Genomic DNA, 20135 nt, shown 5'->3' with positions numbered 1-20135 from the left:
CTTTCCCCAGTCACTGCCTCATAGTTGCACGTGGAGACTGCAGTGGCCCTAGCTTCACTCCTGGGGTGGGGTGCAGTTCCTGGTGCAGTTGGTTTTTGGGAGAGGTGAAGGAAACTGGAGGAACCATTTTGGTCGTGGCTTTCAGGACCGCTGTGCGCGTGGAGAGGCCTGCTCCTGCACAGCGTGGCAAAGCCCGGCAAGTGTAGCTGGCTCCAAGCAGCACTTTAAATAAGTGTTTGCTCTGTGAAGAGATTCGGTAATACGTTTTGTGAGTGGCCAGAGGAGTGCTGTGCCAGGTGAGCCCTGAGATGTGGGAAAAGTTAGGGATTGTCCTCAGCTGCTTCCTGGGAGCCAATAGAAAGGACTTGTTTCTTGAGGCCAGTGTGACTGGCCTGGGCAGAGCTCCTGGGGCGGGAAGGAATGTCCGAAGGTCAGTGGGGCAGGATCAATGAGAACAAGAGGAGAGGGCAGAGGCCAGGCCATGCAAAACCATCAGAAGTGACCAAAATGCTCTCTGCCCGTCTGTCCCTATATTTACTACCACATGCTTTAAACTTTGTAAGATGCTGTATTATGTATATAAAAGCAAGTTTTCACCCTTTACTTAGATGTTAACATCCTTAATCAGTGAATCTTAAGTGTACTGATAAGAAAAATGCACTGGTGTGGCTCAACTTTAGGTAGTACGATGCTTTAAAATTCATACAGAACACATTTTCCCCAAATCTTTTAGGTGTAAGGGTATAAATGCTGGAAAGTTTTTATTTTATTGAGGACAAGAGAATAATGAAGCCAGCTGGGAGTTGAGGTTGGTTAAGTTGCTATCTCTAAAGATTTTTTTTTTTCTCCTGCAGTTTTTCAAAAGGAACAGTGCTTATATGCCTAATCTGGGCCACATGTTAGCTTGGATCACATCCATTTGTGTATATGTTTCTTTTAACCATAAATGTGTGCAAAAGTCTATGCCTGATAATTATGGTTACATTAGGCCTCATGCATTAATTCTTAGAACAGCATTGCAACAGATTCCTAGGGAATGAATGTCTAATTGGGCTTCACATCTTTTATCAAAGTTTCATAGAAAGAAAGATTTTTAGAAGACAGGGCTGAGAAAAATAATTTTAGATGTTATCCTCTCTATTTCCACCGTGGCACATCAACTGTATTGTACTGGGCAGAGAGAATTCAGCAGTTTCAGAACTGGGTCCAGTGGCAGAGTGTATCTCATCACTTTGTGGGTGCTTTTGTGTGTCACCTTCTTTTTCTTCTTTGGATTGTCCCAGCCGTGGAGATTTCTTGGTAATGTCCCAGCTGGTCATGGATGGTGTAGGGGGGGTAGAAATAGCTGCTTGAGTTTATGGGAACTGCCAAGCTGTGATCCGAAGTGTTGTCCACTTGGCTTTCCCACCAGCAATGAGTGAGATTCCACTTTTCCACATCCTTGTCAATATTTGGTCTTGCCTCTCCCACCTCCAGCACGGGGCAGGGGGAGGGGGTTGAACCCCAGGGCCGTGGGTGTGCTAGGCAAGCACTGTACCACTGAGCTCCATCCCTAGCCCTTTTAAAATTTGGCATCAGTCTTGATGTGCTGCCCGGCTGGCCAATGTCCTTCTGCTTGAGCCCTTCCAGGAGCTGGGGTTGCAGGTGTGTGTACCATGCTGGTTTGCCAGTCTGAATTTTAGCTATTCTAGTGTGTTTATCAGGTATCATAGTGTTTTGATTTTCATATTCCTGCTGCTCATGGTGTTGGACAAGAAAAGAGCATCTTTTCTTGGATACCTAATGATACAGACTCACCTGGAGTGTCTTGTAGAAATAATGTCTTGCCTCCCCCACCCCTTAATGGTTTGTTTGGATCTCTTTATTGGGTTTGAGGAGTTTCTTAGGGGCTGTGGGCACAGGCCCTTTCTTAGATACGTTACATGTGTCATGCTTTCCTCTAGTCTTAAGTGATGTCCTTTGAAGAGCAGATACTTTTAAAACTTGATGACTCCAACTTACCTATTTTTTTTTTAATGGTTCATAACTTTTTGTAGCTTGAGAAATCTTCATCTGCTTCAGAATTTCACCACCTCAGCACTGTTATTATTGGTGCTAGATAATTCTTTGTTGGAGGGGCTTTCCTTTGCATTTCAAGTGTTAAGCAGCATCCCTGGCCTCTACCCACTAGATGCCAAGATCACTTTCCACCATGCACCCCTCCCCCAATGTAGGCAAAGAGAAACATCTCCATACATTTTTCTTTTTTCTGGTACTGGGAATGAACCCTGGGCATACTTTACCACTGAGCTCCATCCCCAGCCCTTTTAATTTTTTTTTTTTTTTTTTTGTGTGTGTGTGTCTGTGTTGAGACTAGGGCTCATTCTGTTGCTTAGGGCCTCACCAAGTTGCTGAGGCTGGCCTTGAACTTGCAATCCTCCTGCCTTAGTCTCCCGAGTTACTGGGATTACGGGATTGTACCTGGCTCCACACACATCACATGACCCTTGGGGTGCAAAATCTTCCCCAACTGAGAAACAGTGGTCTACCCCATGGTCACAAAAGATCCTCTCCTGTGTTTGATTCTACGTGTTTTAAAGTTTTATCTGTAGTGTTTATCACTATGTCTACTTTTGTGGTTTAATTTTTATGTATGATGTCAGGAAAGGGTGAAAGTGTATTGTGTTCCATAATATATGTAGTCTTATTTACTAATGTTGTATGTGGGATGTTGGCAGCTAAGCTTTTAAGTGAGCCTGGCTTATCTTTTGTTGTGATTTACTTGGCTGATGTTGTTATCAGGAATGTTTACTTTGTGGACAGAGCTGGTTAGCTTTTAGTATTTTTCTAAGTAGTGTCACTGTTTTCATACAAGTTGGACATTTTCTGTTCGGTGAATTTTGGTCAAGCATCATAGCAGCACACTCCTGAGACCTTGGACCCTAGAGAGGTAGAGTGTAATTGGGGAACAGTCTTTGATTATGATTTCAGTTTTTTTTTTTTTTCTTGTGGTACTGGGGATTGAATTCAGTGTGCTCTCTGTCAGCTCTTTTAAAAAATGTTTTAAGACAGGATCTCACTGAATTGGCTGAGCCTGGCCAAGAAGGACTTGGGGTCCTCCTGCCTCAGCCTCCAGAATTGCTGGTATTATAGGCGTGCACCATTGTGCCTGGCTATGGGTTCAGTTTTATCTACTCTCACTTGTCTATTCAGATTTTCTACTTTTTCTTGAGCCAATTTTGATAATCTCTTTTCCTAGAAGATTGTCATTTTAGTTATACATTTATATGTAAATATGTACAATGCCACTCTTTTCATATTTTCAAAAATACTCTTTATGTGTAGGTAAATTTAAAAGTTCCTAATGCTTATTTGTACACGTTTTTCTTAATTATATTTACCAAAGATATATTTACCTTCTTTTAGTCTTTCCAAATTTTGTACACGATCTATCACCAATTTTTATTCATGTATATCCTCTCTTTCCATTAATTTTTCTGTTTCTAGCTTGAATTGAAAGCAAAGATCTTTTATCTTAAATCCTTTTACATAATTAAGAAATGTTTAGAGCAAATGTTCAAAGCGATGTTTCTGAGCCCCACCGCCCACCCCCCATCTCCATCTTCTGTATATTTTGTTCTGGGACCCAAAAGTCTGTCTGTTTGGGCTAGGATGCAGTTTAGTGATAGATTTGATCCCCAGCACATCCCACCCCCTGCCACATACATACATATTTTTAGTAGTTAAAACTTTCTGGGTCCAGTAAATTTTTATAATTTTTTTTCCAGGTGCTGTAGCCTGGATGTGGTTCGAGTGGTCCCTCAGCTTCCTGTGTTGAGTTGAACCCCACTGTAAGGTGTTAAGAGGGTGGAAACTTAATCTAGCCCTGGTCATGAGGATGAGATAAAGCCGTCAGGGTGGAGGACCCCACTGGATACTGGTGACTGTGTAGGAAAAGGGAGAGCCCCCCAGATGCTCCGTCACCACTCGGGTCCCCTTGGTCCTGCACCCCAGGACCGTGAGCAGAGTAGACCTCTTTATAAAGTCACCTGCCTCACGTGCTGGATGGTAGTCAGGTAACAGCGTCCACGTCCACTTTAGGCTTTGAATACAGCCCTTGCTGCCCTGCTGCTGCAGTTTATTTTTAGAATGGTCCTGTTTCTCTTCCTTTCTCCCTGCTCCTCCCAAACTTCTCCCCTCCCTACTCTCAGGGGAAACAGGATCACCTTTCTTCCCCATTTTAGGCAGATTTATCCACCCTTGAGCACACACCCACCACAGGAACCAGGAATCCAGACTTTGGGGATGGCACCCAGAGATCTCAGGAATTAACAAGTGAATCACCACTTCCACAGAAGCCTTTGAATCACCTCTTTAAAAGCCCGGTTCCTGCCGATGGGCCTCTGAGACAGGAGTCCCCTGTGTTTCTCCTTTGCTAGCAAAGCAATAAACCTTCTTTTTCCCTTTTCTCAAAACGGTCCTCATTATTGGGCTGGCATCAGGGACAAGGACTGAGCGTTTGGTAACAGTGATGCAGCATGGACTCCTTCCTGCCCCAGGGTTGTGAGTAAGTGTGGTGGAGTTTCCCTGTGGCCTCACACCTAGGCAAGTCGGGGTGTTGTACGTGTTTGAAGAAACAGTTGGTGGGGGTCAGGGTTCTGGCTGGGCTGTTAAGCTTTTCCCTCCACCCACCTTGTTCCTCTTGACTGGCGGGTTGCTTGGCACTGGTGTGTGGCTGCCACTTTGGACAGGGTTGAAGGCGGCGCCTTGCTGCACTCCTGCCCTCCCGTTGGCCCAGGGTGATGTGTGCTCATGGCTGCCTCTGTCACCCTCCGTGCACGCTGCCAGGTTCTGCCCGAGGGCTGTTTGCTTTCCTTTTCCTTGGGAGTTAGTCACCTCATGGCGTTGTGTCCTCCTGGTGCCCGTGATGCGTGGTTGTGCCTGCTCTGCGCAGCGTCTCAGGGACATTTGTTGCTTCCTTGTGCAGCTGTGCAGGGCTGGGAGCAGTTGTTGGACCATGGCTGTGAATTGTGTTGGAGGGAGGGGCGCTGGGGGGCATGCCGGTGGCCGGCTGACCCTGCTCATGGCTCTTGGCAGCGTCTGTGTCCTGCCTGCCCCTGAGGGTTGAGTTGGCTTTGTCAGATCACTTCTCTCCGGTCTTCCTGGGACAGGTGAGAGTCACTTTGGGAAGTCACTTTTCTGGTTTTGTGTCCAGGTTCTTCCCCAAGCCTTGGGCGAGTTGCAGGACCTCAAGGTCTTGGTTTCCCCCTGAGTCAGATGGGACGCCACCATGTTTTCAGGCTTGGTGTGGGAGTTAGAGTGTTCCAGATGTGCAGAAGTGGGCTGGTGGCTCTCCCCGCTGGGGTCCCGCCCTGGATCAGTAACAGGCTTCTCCAGCCTGTCACCAGGCCTGAGGAGCTCTCTGTTGGTGTCCTGGAGACTCGGCCTCAGCTGGCAGCACTGATGCTTGCCTGTTGACTCTCCATGTGAGCTTCCTGTTGAGGAAGAATGCTTTCTACTGTTTGAAAAAAGTTTTAAAGCCACTAGACTGCGGTTCTCCAGGTCCATTTTTCATCCAGAATCCTGAGATCCTGAGTTATGCAGTCACCTGGGCTCCCTCCCAGCTCAGACTCCCTGGAACAATGAGGAGCTTGATAAGAGGTGTGGGGCTTGGGTGGGTGCCAGGTGCGGCCCTTCCTGCTCCACCCAGCTCCTGCAGTGAGTGGCCAGGGGAAGAAGAGAAGACCTCCTTGTCGTCTGTGAAGAAGTCAGGAAGTCCCCATGGCTTCTGCAGGGGGGTCAGCAGTCAGAGGGCTTCTGTCCTCACCTGGACCTACCCAGGCTTCCCTGAGGGCGGGAGTGCGTGCCCCCCCCCCCCAACCCACCTGGCTGTGCAGCTGAAGACCAGCTGCTGCTGCCTAAGGCCACATCGTGTCTCTGTGTTGGCCAGTGCAGGGGGCAGGTCTGCATGAATCCTCCAAAGGTGGGGGTCCCAGGCCCTCCCGTTCCTGTTAGCACAAGGCTGGCTGGTCAGACCAGCTAGAGTCGTTTGGTGGGATTTTTCTTTTCCCTTTTGTGGGCTTCTAGATCCCCTGGGGCAGCCATTGTTCAGTAAGGCGCTGTGGCTGGGGAGGGCAGTTCCTCCGGATGGGGGGCAGATTCCTGCCTCTCACAGAGGAGCAGAGCTGCCGAGCAGAGGATCTAAGAGATGAGAGACAGTGGATTTTAGGACCCAGAAGGACCAAGGGAAAGGTGAGGGAAGGTGTCAACCCTGAGCAGTGGCCTTTGCCACTGGGTCTGCCTGGGGGGCGCCTGGAGAGGAAAGTTGAGGCTTTTGCCTGCATTGTTCACCCAGTGTGTGTCCTGGAGCAGAGCCCTGCAGGAGAGGCCCGACCACAGGGTTTCGATTGTGTGTAAAAGTTGATGTGGTGCCATCTGGGTGCTTCAGCTTTCCTCCAGAGTCAGTGGTGAATTTTAGAACAGCTGTTTTGTACTTCAAGTGAAAACCTCCCTCGACACACCCTGGCCTGCAAATAGAACACCAAGCCCCCAGAAGAGAAGCGCTAGCAAAGCGGGTTTCCTAGAAATGACAGCGAGGCCCGTGAGTCACCCCATCCTTCCCCACCTCCTCCCTCCACCTGTCCCTGTTACTTTCCACACGCAGAGTGAAGCCGCCACTTCTGTCCCCGCCATGGACCTTTGGCTGTGGGGGCTCTCTACATGTCCCCAGTCCTTTCTGTGAAGTGCCCCCTTGCAGGGAGGAGCCTTCCAGGACCTTGTTGGGACACACCAGCGTGGCTGAGGCACTGGGGCAGCAGGAGAAAGCAGGGACGGCGGGGACAAAAGAGACCAGGGTCAGCTGGGGCCAGAGGCCACCGGGTGACTTTGAGGCTTTCCGAGATTTTGCTAGATTGATGGAGATGTGCAAGTTCTAACTGCTTGGACTTAGTGCTCAGCTGCTTGTTATCCCCTTAAGTTGGCCGTGTTTTCCTGGCCATGATGTGGTGGAGATAGCTCGTTCCCTGCGGCAGGGCAGGCCTCACTGGCTTGGCCACTTTCTGAATTTGTGACCTTGGGTGGTGGCCTCAGGAGGCTGGGGTGAGGTGTTGCACCTTGAGCAGCAAGAGAGTGGAGGGAGACGGTCAGAAGTCGCTCAGGAATCAGTGCCCAGATTGTTGGTAGGTGACATGCGGCAGCCCCTTTCTGTGAGCACAAGGTGAGAACTGACTGTTTTGAACCGGTTTCCCTTTCCACCGCTGGGTGTTGGTTTCTGCTGGGCTCAAGTGCCTGTTCCAAGGTTTGACCCCTTCATCTTCAAAGCAGGGACTTTTGTCCTGCGTCCACTAACTGGCTATTGTGAAGGACCAGCACCTGGTGGCCTCATTAGCCCTGTGGACCTAGAAGGCTGACCTCCCCGTGCTTAGGGCTCTACAGGAAGGGCACTGGGTCCAGGAGGGTTTCTGTGTCCTTGAGCAATGGACAGGGTTGGGACTGCGCTGAGCACGGGCTGGCTAGCTCCAGTCGTCCACGTATGGGGAGAGGAGCGGCAAAGCGCCAGAACCCAGACCCTGACTCTCATCTTAGGAAATCTCACGGAGCAGGTTGGGGTGGAAGCACTGGCCTATCCAACTGCAGCACAGGGAGTGGCCGTGCCTTTGTGTTGGGAAGGGCACTTGGCAGCTCAGTTCAGCAAAGCCCCTAGAGGAAGTGTGTCCTGTGTCTCCCTGCTCCTCTGGGCTCTCTTCTGGTGACAGCAGCTGGTGGCTAGGTGGCATGGGGTTTTCGGGGAGGCCCAGTTGCTGACCTGCCCTGAGCAGAAACCCCAGGATGCACTTGTATGTGTGTCTGTGTCACCTCCATGTCCTGGACTTGAGGTCAGCTCCATTGGCTCTGTTGATGTGGCCCAGTGTTGAGAGCCACAGTTTAGTTGGAATGACACCTGTCATTTTGCTAGAGGGAATGGTTGAAAGTGACCCTGCTCCGGGATTAGGGCGGATCCTGCTGCCTCAGGTGCCCACTACTTTGAAAGTCCCCTTGAGTTCTTGCGGGGTTCTGGGAGAATTGGCGCGTGGAGAGCCCGGTGAAGGGAATGTGAACCTGGGAAGTGTGTGTAGAGGGCTGGTGAGAGTTCGGGAATAAAGAGTTGCTGTTTGAACCTACAAGGCTTTGTGGTGGCACAGTTACTTGTGCCCAGCCAGACTGCGGCAGCCCAGGACTAAGCACCCTTCCAACTAAGCACCCTTCCCACCCGCCTCTCTAGTTCCTTCCCAGTGTCATGTGACATCTTTGGGGAGGCCTAAGCTAATTTACCTTTTTGTAAACTCAACTTTTAAGCAGTCTGAGTCCTCTTGATCCAGAAAAAAGCCTGGATCCCAGGTCTCAGAAGCCCTGTGTTCCTGGTCTAGGTTCGTCCCTCACAGTGACCTTGCGTGTTAGCTGGTTTTATAGACAAGGAAGTCAGGGCTTAGAGACTAGGTGAGTCTCCCCAGCCTGTTGCTCAGGGGAGGGACAGGGTTCAGGCCCTGGGGCCCTTCCCGCTGTTGGGAGAAGGGCCCTGTCTCGTCCTGGCTGTTTCACTTACACTTAGGATGCTGGCCCTGGTTGGCTGCCCTGTTCCTTAGGCCTGTTGCTGACTTAGAGACCATGGCTGATGCAGAGCTTCCAGCTGGGCCCCCTGTCCAGCCAGCTTCCTGCTTCCAGACCCTGTGTGATTGCCTAGGAAAACCAAAGGCTGTAATGCCTGGCACTTTGTGCCTTTAAAAAAAAAAAAAAAAAAACCAAAACAGGCCTCCTATCTTTATCCTCTTTGTGGGTTTGTTAGAGTAGGAAGTGAAGTACTTCCTATATAAGCCTGGGCCGCGCTGTGGCGAACTCCTGTGTTCCCCAGCCTCACACCAGGGTAGGGTCATCCTGCCAGATCAGATTTTCCCTGTTCTGCGGCGGGCCTGGGGGCCCTCCCTCCTCACGTGCTCTCCCCCTTCCTGCTCTTTGCCTTCTTTCTTAGTTTAGGAGACTGGTCCAGATTTTTGAGGTTCATGGGCTGGCCATGTGAGCTGGGACGCCGAGAATAGCAAGGGTCAGTGAGGAGCGCACAGTGTCCTGAGTGTTCTGTTAGAAAACCTGGATGTGTAGGTTGGAAAGACTTGTCACCCCCTGTCTCCAAGTGTGGGTTTGAGGCTCATTCACAGCATTCCTCGTGCTGGTGACTACAGCATCTAGCTGGATGGAGTTAGCTGTATGTTGCCAACTGTTGTTCTTTTTTTTTTTTAAAGGAATTAAATTACAGATTCACACATGATTATTATGACTGGTTCTGTCGTACCCGCCCGATATGCCAGTTATTCTAGGCCAGTAATACAGTGTTGAACAGCTACACGCCCATCACCAGAACTCCAAGGCTCACAGGGAATGAGGGAACTTGGAGATATTCCAAAAAGTGTGTGTGACAGTAAATGAGGAGGGGACAGAATGTGATGATAGTTCATTGAGTATTTTCTGTTGGAAGGGAGGGACCTAGTTTTCTGGGTTCTAAGATTTTTTTTCCTTCAAGGGATCGGGCATGTCGTACATTTTGGCCATAGAATTTTACTCACTTTTAGTGTTAGCTGTTTTAAAAATGAAAGAACTCGACATTATTTCTTGCAGTTTTACAAGCACTCAGAGGTGACAGGAGAGAGAACTTTGATATTGGTGTCACAATAGCTTGAAGCCAGTCAGTGGCAGTGGCTGTGCGGCTCTCCTCACTGCCCGTCCAGGTGCAAGGCCAGAGTGCTGGCTGGTTAGATTGGCTGCAGCTCTGCTGCCCCTCGCCTGGTCTGGGCTGGCCAGTGTGGGCTTTAGGGGTGACATTGGCTGTAATGGTGCTGGGAAGGTGGAAGCAGAGGCCTCCCCGCCTCTGGGTTGTGGGTAGTCTGCTTTTAGTTGTGTGTGTCCTTCTCGGTGGTGATCTGCCCTCACCTTTCAGGACGTTAGAAATATAAACCCAGTGAGGTCGAAATGGAACCTGCCAGCCGCTGCACAGGTGTGGATGGCCTCGGCTCTGCAGGGCGGCTGGGCAGGAGCAGAGAGAGCACCTGTGAGAGCGGGCATTGTCGAGCTTTCTGGAAGGGGGAAGGCGTAGACTGTGTGCTCGGCTCCTGCCCAGGTCAAGGGTGTATCTCAGCCAAATCAGAGCTGCCTTTTGAAGTCATTGGCTGGTGTGACTTCTGCCCCTCCCCCATTTCCTGCTGGACCTGATGGTTTGTAGGACCTTCCTGGGTTGTTGATGACACTTGTCACAATCTACTATTTGCCTTGTCAGCTTGAAGAAAGGGAGGAAGACGATGTAGAGGTTCCTTGGTGGAGTCTGCCACCATCTAGGATGCCAATAGACAGGACTTGCTGTCACTCCTGTGGAGGCCTGCGCGGTGCCAGGAGAGGTGGCGTAGGTGGCTGAGGTAGCACCTCTGGAGTTTGGCAACACAGACTACAGAGGAGAAAGCAGAGTTGGGCTGGGAGCAGGCAGTCTGCCCACAGGCTAGTGCAGGGCATCCAGAGGCTGTAGCTTCTCCCTGGAGGCCGCCCTGCAGGGGCCAAGCCTCTGGCAGTCACCTGCCCCGTGACCATGGAACGTTACACTTGAGAAGGGAATTTCCATTTCCATGCGTAGAGATGCGTTTTTCTGTGTAATTACTGTTTTAATGAATCAGATTACACAGTACTGGTTGGTTGCACAGTGTACTAGGAATTTGGAAATCTTAATGCCATACAGGAATCTGTCACCTTAATGGCACTTTGTGACAAAGTCTAAACACTGAATTTTTGTTGCCTCTTTTGCTAGTTTCACTGTGGTAATTCAAACTAAATACTTTTTAAAAACTGAAAATAATTCAAAGTTGAAAACAATGAGACTGTTTACCTTGGTGGTTCAGCTCTTGCCCATGGGGCTCAGACCAACCTGGATTTATTTCTGGCTTTGTCACCTCATGACTGACCATTGGGGTCTTTGACTTCAAGCTGAGGAACTTGAGAGATTGAAAATGGTGTCAGGGGTTGGGGCAGGTGTGGCTCAGGGTCAGCGCCCGTGGGTGAGCCTTGTCCAGTGCCTCGGTTTCCTTCTCAACCCATGGGTGAATAAAGGTTCTCTTGGGACAGAAATGCAGGTGACCTTCAGAGTGACCTTGGGAGCCACAGGTGGGAGTAGGTCACAGAGATTTAAGACAGAAGGAATTGGTTGGTGAGAACAGAGATCTTCCCGCCTCCATCCCAGGGTCTTCTGTTTTTACTTTATGTGAGAAACCAATGTCTGTTGTTTTGTTTTGTTTTGTTTTTAAAGTGGTTCTGCATTTGCTGGTGGTGGTTTTGGGAGGGTGGTGTTGCTGTCCACGTGGTGGGGTCACAGCCACCTGGAAGATGCTCCTGGTGTGGGTGAGGTGCCCTCGAGCTGGTGCCAGAGCTCACAGGGCGGTGCAGGTCGCCCAGCGGTGTCGCGGGGCATGCAGTGTCTTTGACCTGGCTTGGAACCTGAGAGCGGGAGGGTGGCAGCTAGCCAGCGGTGTACCCTGAGACGAGGTGGACCAGGGAGGATTTGGCTAGTTTTCAAAATTGGGGTTTTCGCGGGGCTCTGGTGTTCCCTGGAGGAGGCGCCTTCTTGAGGGTGGTGACTGACTTCTGCAGGGCTGGGACAGTGGGCAGTGATGGGCCATGTGTGCAGGTGGCCGGCTGCTTCCCCGCCTTCAGCTCTCCTGCCTGCCTCCCCCGTTGATGAGCAGGGTCTTAGAGGAGCCACTGGGAAGGAGTGTTCGTTTCCAGAACATGCCAGGGGGCCTCTTGCTGTCCTGCCAGGGAGGTTGCTGGCCGTAGCAAAGACATTTAAGCCACTCTGCGCATGCGCGAGTGAAGACGAAAGGCCACAGAGCTGGCCGGTATTTCTTCCAGAGCTTCGTTTCTTGTTAAAGTTCACAGTTTTAATGTTACAGCGTAGTCCTCTCTTTGATCTCATGTGTTCGCTGCGTTTTCCCTGCACCACCCCAAGTCTGTATTTTGCAAGCCGAGCTAGCTTAGTCTGGCAGGACTGTCCCGGGTCCCAGCCGAGCCGCCTGCTTGCCTGGTTGCTCCTGGAGCTGTGTCCTTTGGATGCAGGTGCTGCTTTTAGCTGTGTGTTCACTTTAAGGAGAGAATTTCCCATAGACCTTTAGACCAATTTCTCAAAGGTATCATCATACTCTTGGTCTGATACCTTTATTCTCTGGCTCTCTCACACCATCCTAGTGCTTTGACACTTTAGTATTAATTTTTAAAGAATGATTTGTGCCTAGGCCATTCTGGTGGCTTGTACTTTAATCTGGCAAGAAATCCAGAATCATCTAGTTTCAGATATGTGGAGAAAAATGCTTGAAAAGTGCTATTAGATATCTTTATTTAAATTTATTAACTTAAAATTAAAAATTAAAGTTTATTAAATTTATGTTTAAGTGTATTATGCAGTAGCTTTTAAGACATCTTTGCTACTCAGGGGAGTGTGTCTGCGTGATAGTCAAATCCCCCCAGGGTCTGTACCTGAGAGCGCATGATCGTCTGTGACCTCGAGTTTCCAGTGAGATCATTTCGGCTGAGTGACTGCGCCCGTCTTCGTGATGCCAGGCGCCAGGCGTGTTTGTTTTGAAGCAGACACAGCGCCCACTGGCTTTAGAGTATTTCAAGTACTGACAGCCTGCAGATGCCTTGTTAGCCAGCTTAGAAATGCGCTGTGACCATTCTTTCGTTTTTAAGTGATGTGACTCAGGTCTCAGATCCCAGCGCTTCGCTGTGTGCTGTGGTGTGTGAGTCTTGTGGAGGTTGCCAGCCCTGGGAAGAGCCAGGGTGTGGAGGGCTTTAATAACCTGTCCTGCCTGCTCCCAGCACCATGTACATTATGATAAGTCTTGAGGAAAAAAAGGAATAAAATGCAGATATGGGGCTGGGGTTGTGTCTCAGTGGTAGAGGCTTGCCTAGGTGGTAGAGTGCTTGCCTAGGTGCGTGAAGTACTGGGTTCGATCCCTAGCACCACATTAAAAATAAATAAGTAAAAACAAATAAAAGTATTGTGTCCATCTACAGCTAAAATATATTAAAAAATGCAAACATAAAAAGAATCGACTGTAACCAGGCAGCTGCCTAGGAATCCTGATTTCCAGGTGACCAGGACGATGTTCCTTGTTTTACTCCTTTCCATTTCTCTTCTTCCCAAACACATACTTTTTACAGTCACCTTATGTAAACATCACTCTGCAGAAACAGCAGTGTGTTTCTGGTTTTAAAGAAAAGCATAGCATTTTAGGTGCTATGTGGATTTTTTTTTCTTTCTTTTTTTCTTTTTGCAGTACTGGGGATTGAATCCAGGGCTCACACATGCTAGGCAAGCACTTCACCCCAAAGCTACGTCCAGCCCATTTTATTTTGCTTTGACATAGGGCTTGCTAAGTTGCCCAGACTGGCCCTGAACTTGCCATCTTCCTGCCTCAGCCTCTGGATTAGCTGGGATCACAGGTGTGCACCACTGTCCCCGGCCTGTGTGAATTTCTTTAGGGTGGATTCCGACTGGTTGACTCATTTAAAATTATACCTTTAGGTATCTATCGTGTGCTTAGGACTGTGAAGTACTTTAAGGAGGTCATGTTGAGGTTTTTAATCTACTGACTAGTAATTGGAAAAACTTAGTCATGGCTCCTCAATAAAGGATTAACATTTTTTTTCTGTAATTAACCATAATTAATAATAAAAAATTCACTAATACTTCACAAATAAAAACTTGAGCTTAAGCTTTTCAGGAAAAATTCAGTGTTGAGTGGCCTTCCTTTACTTGAGGTATTAAATCAGGCCCCTGCCTGACAGAGGGGTATGTCTCCCACCTCCTTGGTCTCGCCCATTGCCAGCCGCTGTCCCCTGCCCGCTTGGCTCGGTTCTGTTCTGTGCGTGTGGTAGGTTCCCTGCCTCAGCACCCTGCAGTGGCCGGCCGTCTGCCTGGTGTGCTCCTCCTTCCCTGGGGTTGGTCCTGCTGGTCAGGTCCCTGCCATTTCAGGAGACCCCCGTCTGCTGTAGCTGGTCACGTGCTCCCACATTCTGGTGGTGTGCTCACCGGCGTCTGCCCGCAGGTGGGATTGTTCTGAGTGTTCTGGAATATGCAGTCCAGCAGGCCAGGGACCTTTGTCTTTTTGGTTCAAGAAATACTTGGGGGAACCAGGGAGTGAGGGTGGCCCAGGGCAGGGAAGAATCCTGTGTGGGCCGTTTTCTCTGGGCTGGGTGATCCGCTGGGGATTTTCTCAGGTTTGATCCTCCTCACTCCAGGAGGCAGCTGAGCTCTCACTGATGTAGAAGTCGAGTTGAGTAACTGCTGTCAAACCTGTGGTCACCCCAAGGCTGGGCACTCAACAACCTGTTTTTCAGGTTTGTAGCAGTTCCCTGGCCAAAGCCTGCTGGGGACACGGCATTGCCTGTGTGTGCTTGCCTCCCCTGGCTGCTGGGAGGTGGATCGGATTGCTCCCCAGACAGAGGTTCACGGGGTGCCTGGTGCCTTGTTTGCCATTGACCCAGAGAAGGCTCTTTGGTTCCTCTGTTGCTGGACAAGGCTATGTGGGAGACATTCTAGGCTCAGAGGGTGCATGGGGTGTGGTTTTGTGCTGAGTCACTGCTCCAGAGCCCCAGAGACAGGTGCAAAGCTCTGGAAGTGGCTGCTTGTGTGAGCCAGCTCTTCCTCTCCTCAGAGGGCCCTGCAGCAGGGGTGAGCTGCAGGTGAAGGCTGGTGGTCTCACCCACCCTCGCATCTCGGAAGGCCGGGCCTTGGCAGTCTCCCTGAACTAAAGGCAATGAGGTGTTCTGCATTCTGCAAATAAGTTTTTAGACCCTGTCCTCCCTTTCTCTTTCTGCCTTTGCTGGGGAGTTGGTTGCATTTGACAAAACACACACACCCTTCTCCCAGGGAAGAGCAGAGAACAGGATAATTGGACAGAGGTGACAAGCCAGCTGTTTTGTTCCCTGTGCAGGTGCATTGGCCATCAGGTCCTTCTGGAGCAGCTTGCCTGGCTCTGAGGGGACAGGGAGTGCACTCACTCCAGAGAGTGGGCCTCAGCCGACTTCCTCCCATGTGGAGTCAGGTAGTTGGAGTCAGGTAGTTGTAGCTTATGCTGTCAGTTCAGATCTGCACTGTGACTGTACGAGGTCACATCAGAAGGAGGACTGTCTTCCATGCCAGAACTGGTTTTAACTATTTTTTTTTTAAGTAAAGTCTGCAAAAACTAAAAAGTTAGCCAACATTCACTTGGCTTTTCAGCATTTTGGGCCATTGGAAAAGTTACTCCCTTATGGTTGGTGTGATTCCTCAGCAGTTATCATCTTACTGGTCGATTTTAGTCTTGGTGATTGTTAGGTCCTGTGGTGGCTTCAGGGAGATCTTCCCAGAGAGAGGTGATATTTAGTGGTTTCTGCTCTGACTTCTTTTCAACTTAACATACTTGGCTTCAGTATTTTGGTTAAAGAAAGTATCTTCTAGTTTGTGGTTGTTTAAGCAAGTGTGACTTGAAGGTAAAATAAGAGAAGTTTAATTGTTGGCAAATCAATGACAAGTTGTTCTTTTTTCCTTTCTAGTTTTATATGGGAAGCTGTTGATACCCAAAATAGCATACTTTATAAAATCAGCATCTGTGGAAATGTGGACATTGGTCAGTGTGGGCCGTCCAGTGCTGTTTGTATGTACGACTTGAAGACCGGCATCTACCGCTCAGTGGGTAAGTATAAGCGACTGCAAGATGCCCTGGTGGCAGGACATCAGTTCACAGATGGCTTCATGTTGAGGGCAGTGTGTGATAGAGCTGGGTCCACAGCTGAGTATCTTATAGTACTTTCATTGTATGTTTTATAATAGTTAAAGTGTCATGTCCCCGATGAGATGATAAGATTAGGTTCCCTCCGTCTAGTGGATCTAGAGGATCGGATGAAAACAACAGTTGGGGAGAATTATGCAGATGTGTATTTAATGCAGAAAGATGCTTCCTGCAGGGCTCTCCCTTCCCATCCTCTTGCGCCATCTCCTCTTGCCCCCGTGCGTCTGGTTCCTGTTGTCCAGCTCCCTCCCCTGCGCCCTTCGTCCTTCTTCTCTGGTGTCTGATTCTTGGGTGGTGCGTCCTCACGGTCTGACCTTAGCTTGCTGGCCTTAGGCTTACATTAAAAATCAAGTAGTCCTGAGGAGTGGTGATCTCACGGGAAAGTGCCACTTTTCCTTTCTTGGACTCATGTCATTTCCCCAAATTACTTTTCGGTCAGGATCCCTTCCTGTTGAGGGTTGTGGGTCCCCGTGGATCGACAGCTCTGCCAGGTCACATGGAGTGGGGTTATGGCAGATGCCCATAGGAGGGGACACAGTGTGGTCTCCGAGGTGACTTCTGACCCAGGCAGTTGAGATGACAGGTGCTGTTCTGTCATGAGGAACAGTGGTGGAGTGGAGACTGGTGTCTGGAGCAGGGTCCAGCAGTAGTCAGAAGAGGGTGCTGGGGCGAGGGCTTACTGTGGCCGTCTGTTAGGAGATGCAGATAAAGAGGTGCAGGTCTCCTGGGAGGGCCGACTGTTCCATTTCCCTCAGCTGAGGACAGGCGGGAGGGCTCTGAGGCCCGGGATGGACAGCTGAGCAAGACCTGGTTGTGCTGGATTCCCGGGTCAGACCAGTTGTGTTACTTGGTGGTCCGTGTAGACAACTTGGGGGAAGATTGCCCGTTTCCTCATTGGGATCTTTTGATGATTCAGAGAGACCATGAGTGAGCCTGTTGGCCAGTGGTGTTTAGATTTCAGAAAGGGGAAAAGGTAGTTTTACTCTTGACTTTGTTTCTAATACTAGCGTATAATATTTTTGGCTAATGGAAGTGTGTCTGGCAGTTGGGGGCAGCGAAGTGCAGTGTATATACCATGCCTGACACAGGTGCAGAAAGGCCACCAGGAGGATGCTTATGAGATGGGCGTTGCTGGAAAAGTCAGAGACCAGGTTCTGTAGGCTGTGAAAGGCAAGAAGGAGGTGGTAGTTTCTGGAAGGTGTTGGATCCTTTATAGATTCTTGGTGATAGTGATAGAGAGGTGATTTTACGGGGGAGCGGGGGGAGCGGGTAGTTTGCTCAAGGGAGAGACCCAGGCAGCTAGATGAGTCAAGGCTAAGTTATGGTTGAGGCTCATGATTTGAATCAGCAGTTTCCAGGGTCCTTTTTCACCTGTGGACATACACGACAGGTACCTTTTTCGGAGCCTCAGACTCCCTGAGTGACGTGGATGTTAGCATGGGGGTAATCTGAATAAACGTGATTTTACTAATTGGAGTGTACAATAAAAACAACATTTGTTTGCATTTAGGTGTCAGGTCTCGTGTTTAAATAAAACATTTCATTTATTCAGCAGCCTTTTGAAGTAAGTGATTTCATATCCCTCATCTTACAAATGAAGATACTGGAGCCTAAAGTAGATAGACAATTTGCCACGTGTTATGCAGCGATGGCTGTAAGTGCTGACAGGCCGCCCTGGGGCTGGGGTGCTTACTCAGGGCTGTGTCCCAGAGTTCAGGTTTGCACCAGACCGGTAACAGTTAGAATGGGAATGGGGGGAGGTATGCACTACTCTGAGAGGCAGCGAGAGATTAACTTATGATTTTGCTAGAAAGCAAAAAAGGTGAACTTTCCAAACAGCCACAAAAGCTGGCTCCACAGTAGGTCAAGAGGAGCTGTGCCTGGCACGGGGGCACAACCTGAAACCCCATGAGGGAAGGAAGGAAGCCGGGGCAGGAGGATTGCAAGTTCAGAGGCAGCCTCAGCAACTAAGCAAGGCCCTAAACAATTAAGTAAGGCCCTAAACAATTTAGCGAGACCTGTCTCAAAATAAAAAGGGATAGGGATATGGCTCTGTGGTCAAGTGCCTCTGGGTGCAATCTCTTGTACAAAAAAAAAAAAAAAAAAAAAAGCTGAGGCCCTAGTGTGGAATAACCTGAACAACCTGAGGGTGTGGAGGCGCCAGTACATCTGCCCCAGGTCAGTGTCCTTGTCCATCTCCTTTTTGGAGTGCCAGCCTATTCACATGGGCCTCTGGGAGCTCAGCCCAGGCCTGGAGGCCTTGTGCGAGGACAGGAGGCATTCATGGGCTCCCCAAGGTGGGGCAAGCCCCTGCCTTGCCCTGGAGCTTGACCTTGCACTGCCTCCTAGGCGGCCTGTCCCCAGCCTCAACCCACCCTCCAGTGCCTGTTGCTCTGTCCATCTCCACCTGGCTTCCTAGCCCGCCCCACATTCCCTGGTCACACCCCTGACCTCGCCCAAGTCCTCTACCCTGTCTCCCTCAAGCTTGGCCACAAAATCCTCCGCCTCCCCCATGCTGCTCACCTCCTGGGTTCACCTGGCCCCGCCCACTTCCATGCCCTGTCCCAACCCCGCCCACCAACCTGCCACAGCCTCAGCTCTGGAAGCCTCCACAAGGATGGGCTGTGTGCTCTTTGCATGAGCTGGTCAGGAAAAATATTCTGCAACAGAAGGACGTCGGGCAGACCTTTACACTGATGGAGGCACAAGAAAGAACTGCCCTATTGTGAGTCCCTTGCTGTGGGCTTTCCTAAGGGGTTGACCTCTTGCTCACTGGCATCTTATTTCACCCTCTGCCCTCTTCAGCCTCTCCCGCGCTTGCCTCCCCAGGGCCTCAGTCAGGAGAATGAGGGGTTAAACCAGCTCTAATCTGAGTTCATGTCATGTTCATTGTTAATCTAGGGAGGAACCTTGACCTTTTCCTTCTTGAAAATCAGGTGGTTTTGTATACTACAGTGAAACCCACCTCTAACAAAAGGAGGATCTTGACAGCAGCCGTCATCTGCTCCCCCTGCACACTTCCCTGTTTTCTATTGGGAATAGTCATTAGTTCACATCCTGTATTTAGACGATTTTATTGCTATGTACTGTATCCAAAAATTTTTTACTCTTATTTCTAGAAAAACCAGGTACGTATGTTATTAATGTTATTTAAAACTATACCTTTTGCTATGCATAACTTTTTGGGACTTATGATAATAGTAATAGTGTGTTGCCAAAATATCCCTGGTGTTCACTGTGGTCTGCCACTTCTTACTGCTGCAGTATTTTGTAGTGTGTGTCTACAACAGCGCACTTCCCCACTCTTCTCCTCAGGAGCCTCTGGGTTGTTTCCAGGTTTTGGCTATCGTGAAGAGCAGTAGATAATCTTTCACATTTCTTGTTACAGATAGTTATGTAAGCATGACATTCCTTTGTGTGTATGCATACTCTAGACTGTTATAGCCCAGCCATGGTACAAGAGCATCCAATCTTAGGACAAATTGTCCTGCTAACTAAATAATGGTCGTACTAATTTACATTTCCACCAGCAACATAGGAGAGCCCTGGATCATCGTACTTTCAGCTCAGTGTTTAATTTTTGCAAACCAGGTAGGTAGCTGTAAACGATATGTCATGTGGCCTGATCTGTAGTTACTTGGTGGCCAGTGGTAAAGAACTCCCCTTCCTATCTATTGATGGATGGTTCTTTTATGTCAGATAGTGTCCTGTCCATTGTACATTGGTTGTTCTCTGGATGTGACCTGGCTTTTCTCTCTGGAAGCTTAGAATTTTCTTTGCCTTTGATGTCAGAACTCACTGTGACTAGACAGTGGCTTTCCCTTGGTGTGCTCTCCTCCTTGGTGTGCTCTCAGCTATAGGTAATTCATTGTGTATTTTCTTAAATTATTTAAAAAATCGTGTATGATTGTAGGTGATACTATTTATTTATTTATTTTTGATACGGGTGTTGAACCCAGGGGTGCTTAACCACCGAGCAACATCCCCAGCCCTTTTTACATTTCATTTTGAGATCAGGTCTCATGGGGTTCTTTAGGGCCTTGCTGAATTGCTGAAGATGGCTTTGAACTTGAAGCTCTTTCTCAGCTTCCTGAGTCCCTGGGATTACAGGCGTGTGCCACAGTGCCTAGCTATGTGTGGATATTCTTGATGTTAGTTCTTTGCTAGTCTGTGGATATTCTAGTTTATCACTTATTTGGTTCCCTTAGGCTAGTTTTTGGTTAAATTTCCTAAGAGTTAATTTTGCCTATTGTACTCTTAAGAAATCTTTGCCCACATTAAGACATGAAAGGTATTTTCTACAGTTTTTAAAGTCTGATT

At 49.2% G+C, this 20135-nt stretch overlaps 1 protein-coding gene across 1 annotated transcript in view; it reads left to right on the top strand.

Annotated features, from left to right (window-relative positions):
- Igf2r (insulin like growth factor 2 receptor) overlaps positions 1-20135 on the top strand; it is a 94533-nt gene that overhangs the window by 2148 nt on the left and 72250 nt on the right. The window contains exon 2 of the mRNA XM_078018796.1: positions 15580-15719. Coding sequence (XP_077874922.1) covers positions 15580-15719 — 140 coding nt within the window. The remainder of the gene's footprint in view (positions 1-15579; positions 15720-20135) is intronic.

Source organism: Ictidomys tridecemlineatus, chromosome 8 (assembly GCF_052094955.1).
Source record: "Ictidomys tridecemlineatus isolate mIctTri1 chromosome 8, mIctTri1.hap1, whole genome shotgun sequence".
Lineage (NCBI taxonomy): Eukaryota > Metazoa > Chordata > Mammalia > Rodentia > Sciuridae > Ictidomys > Ictidomys tridecemlineatus.
The sequence above is the reverse complement of the archived record's forward strand: the minus strand, read 5'-3'. Positions and strand labels throughout refer to the sequence as shown.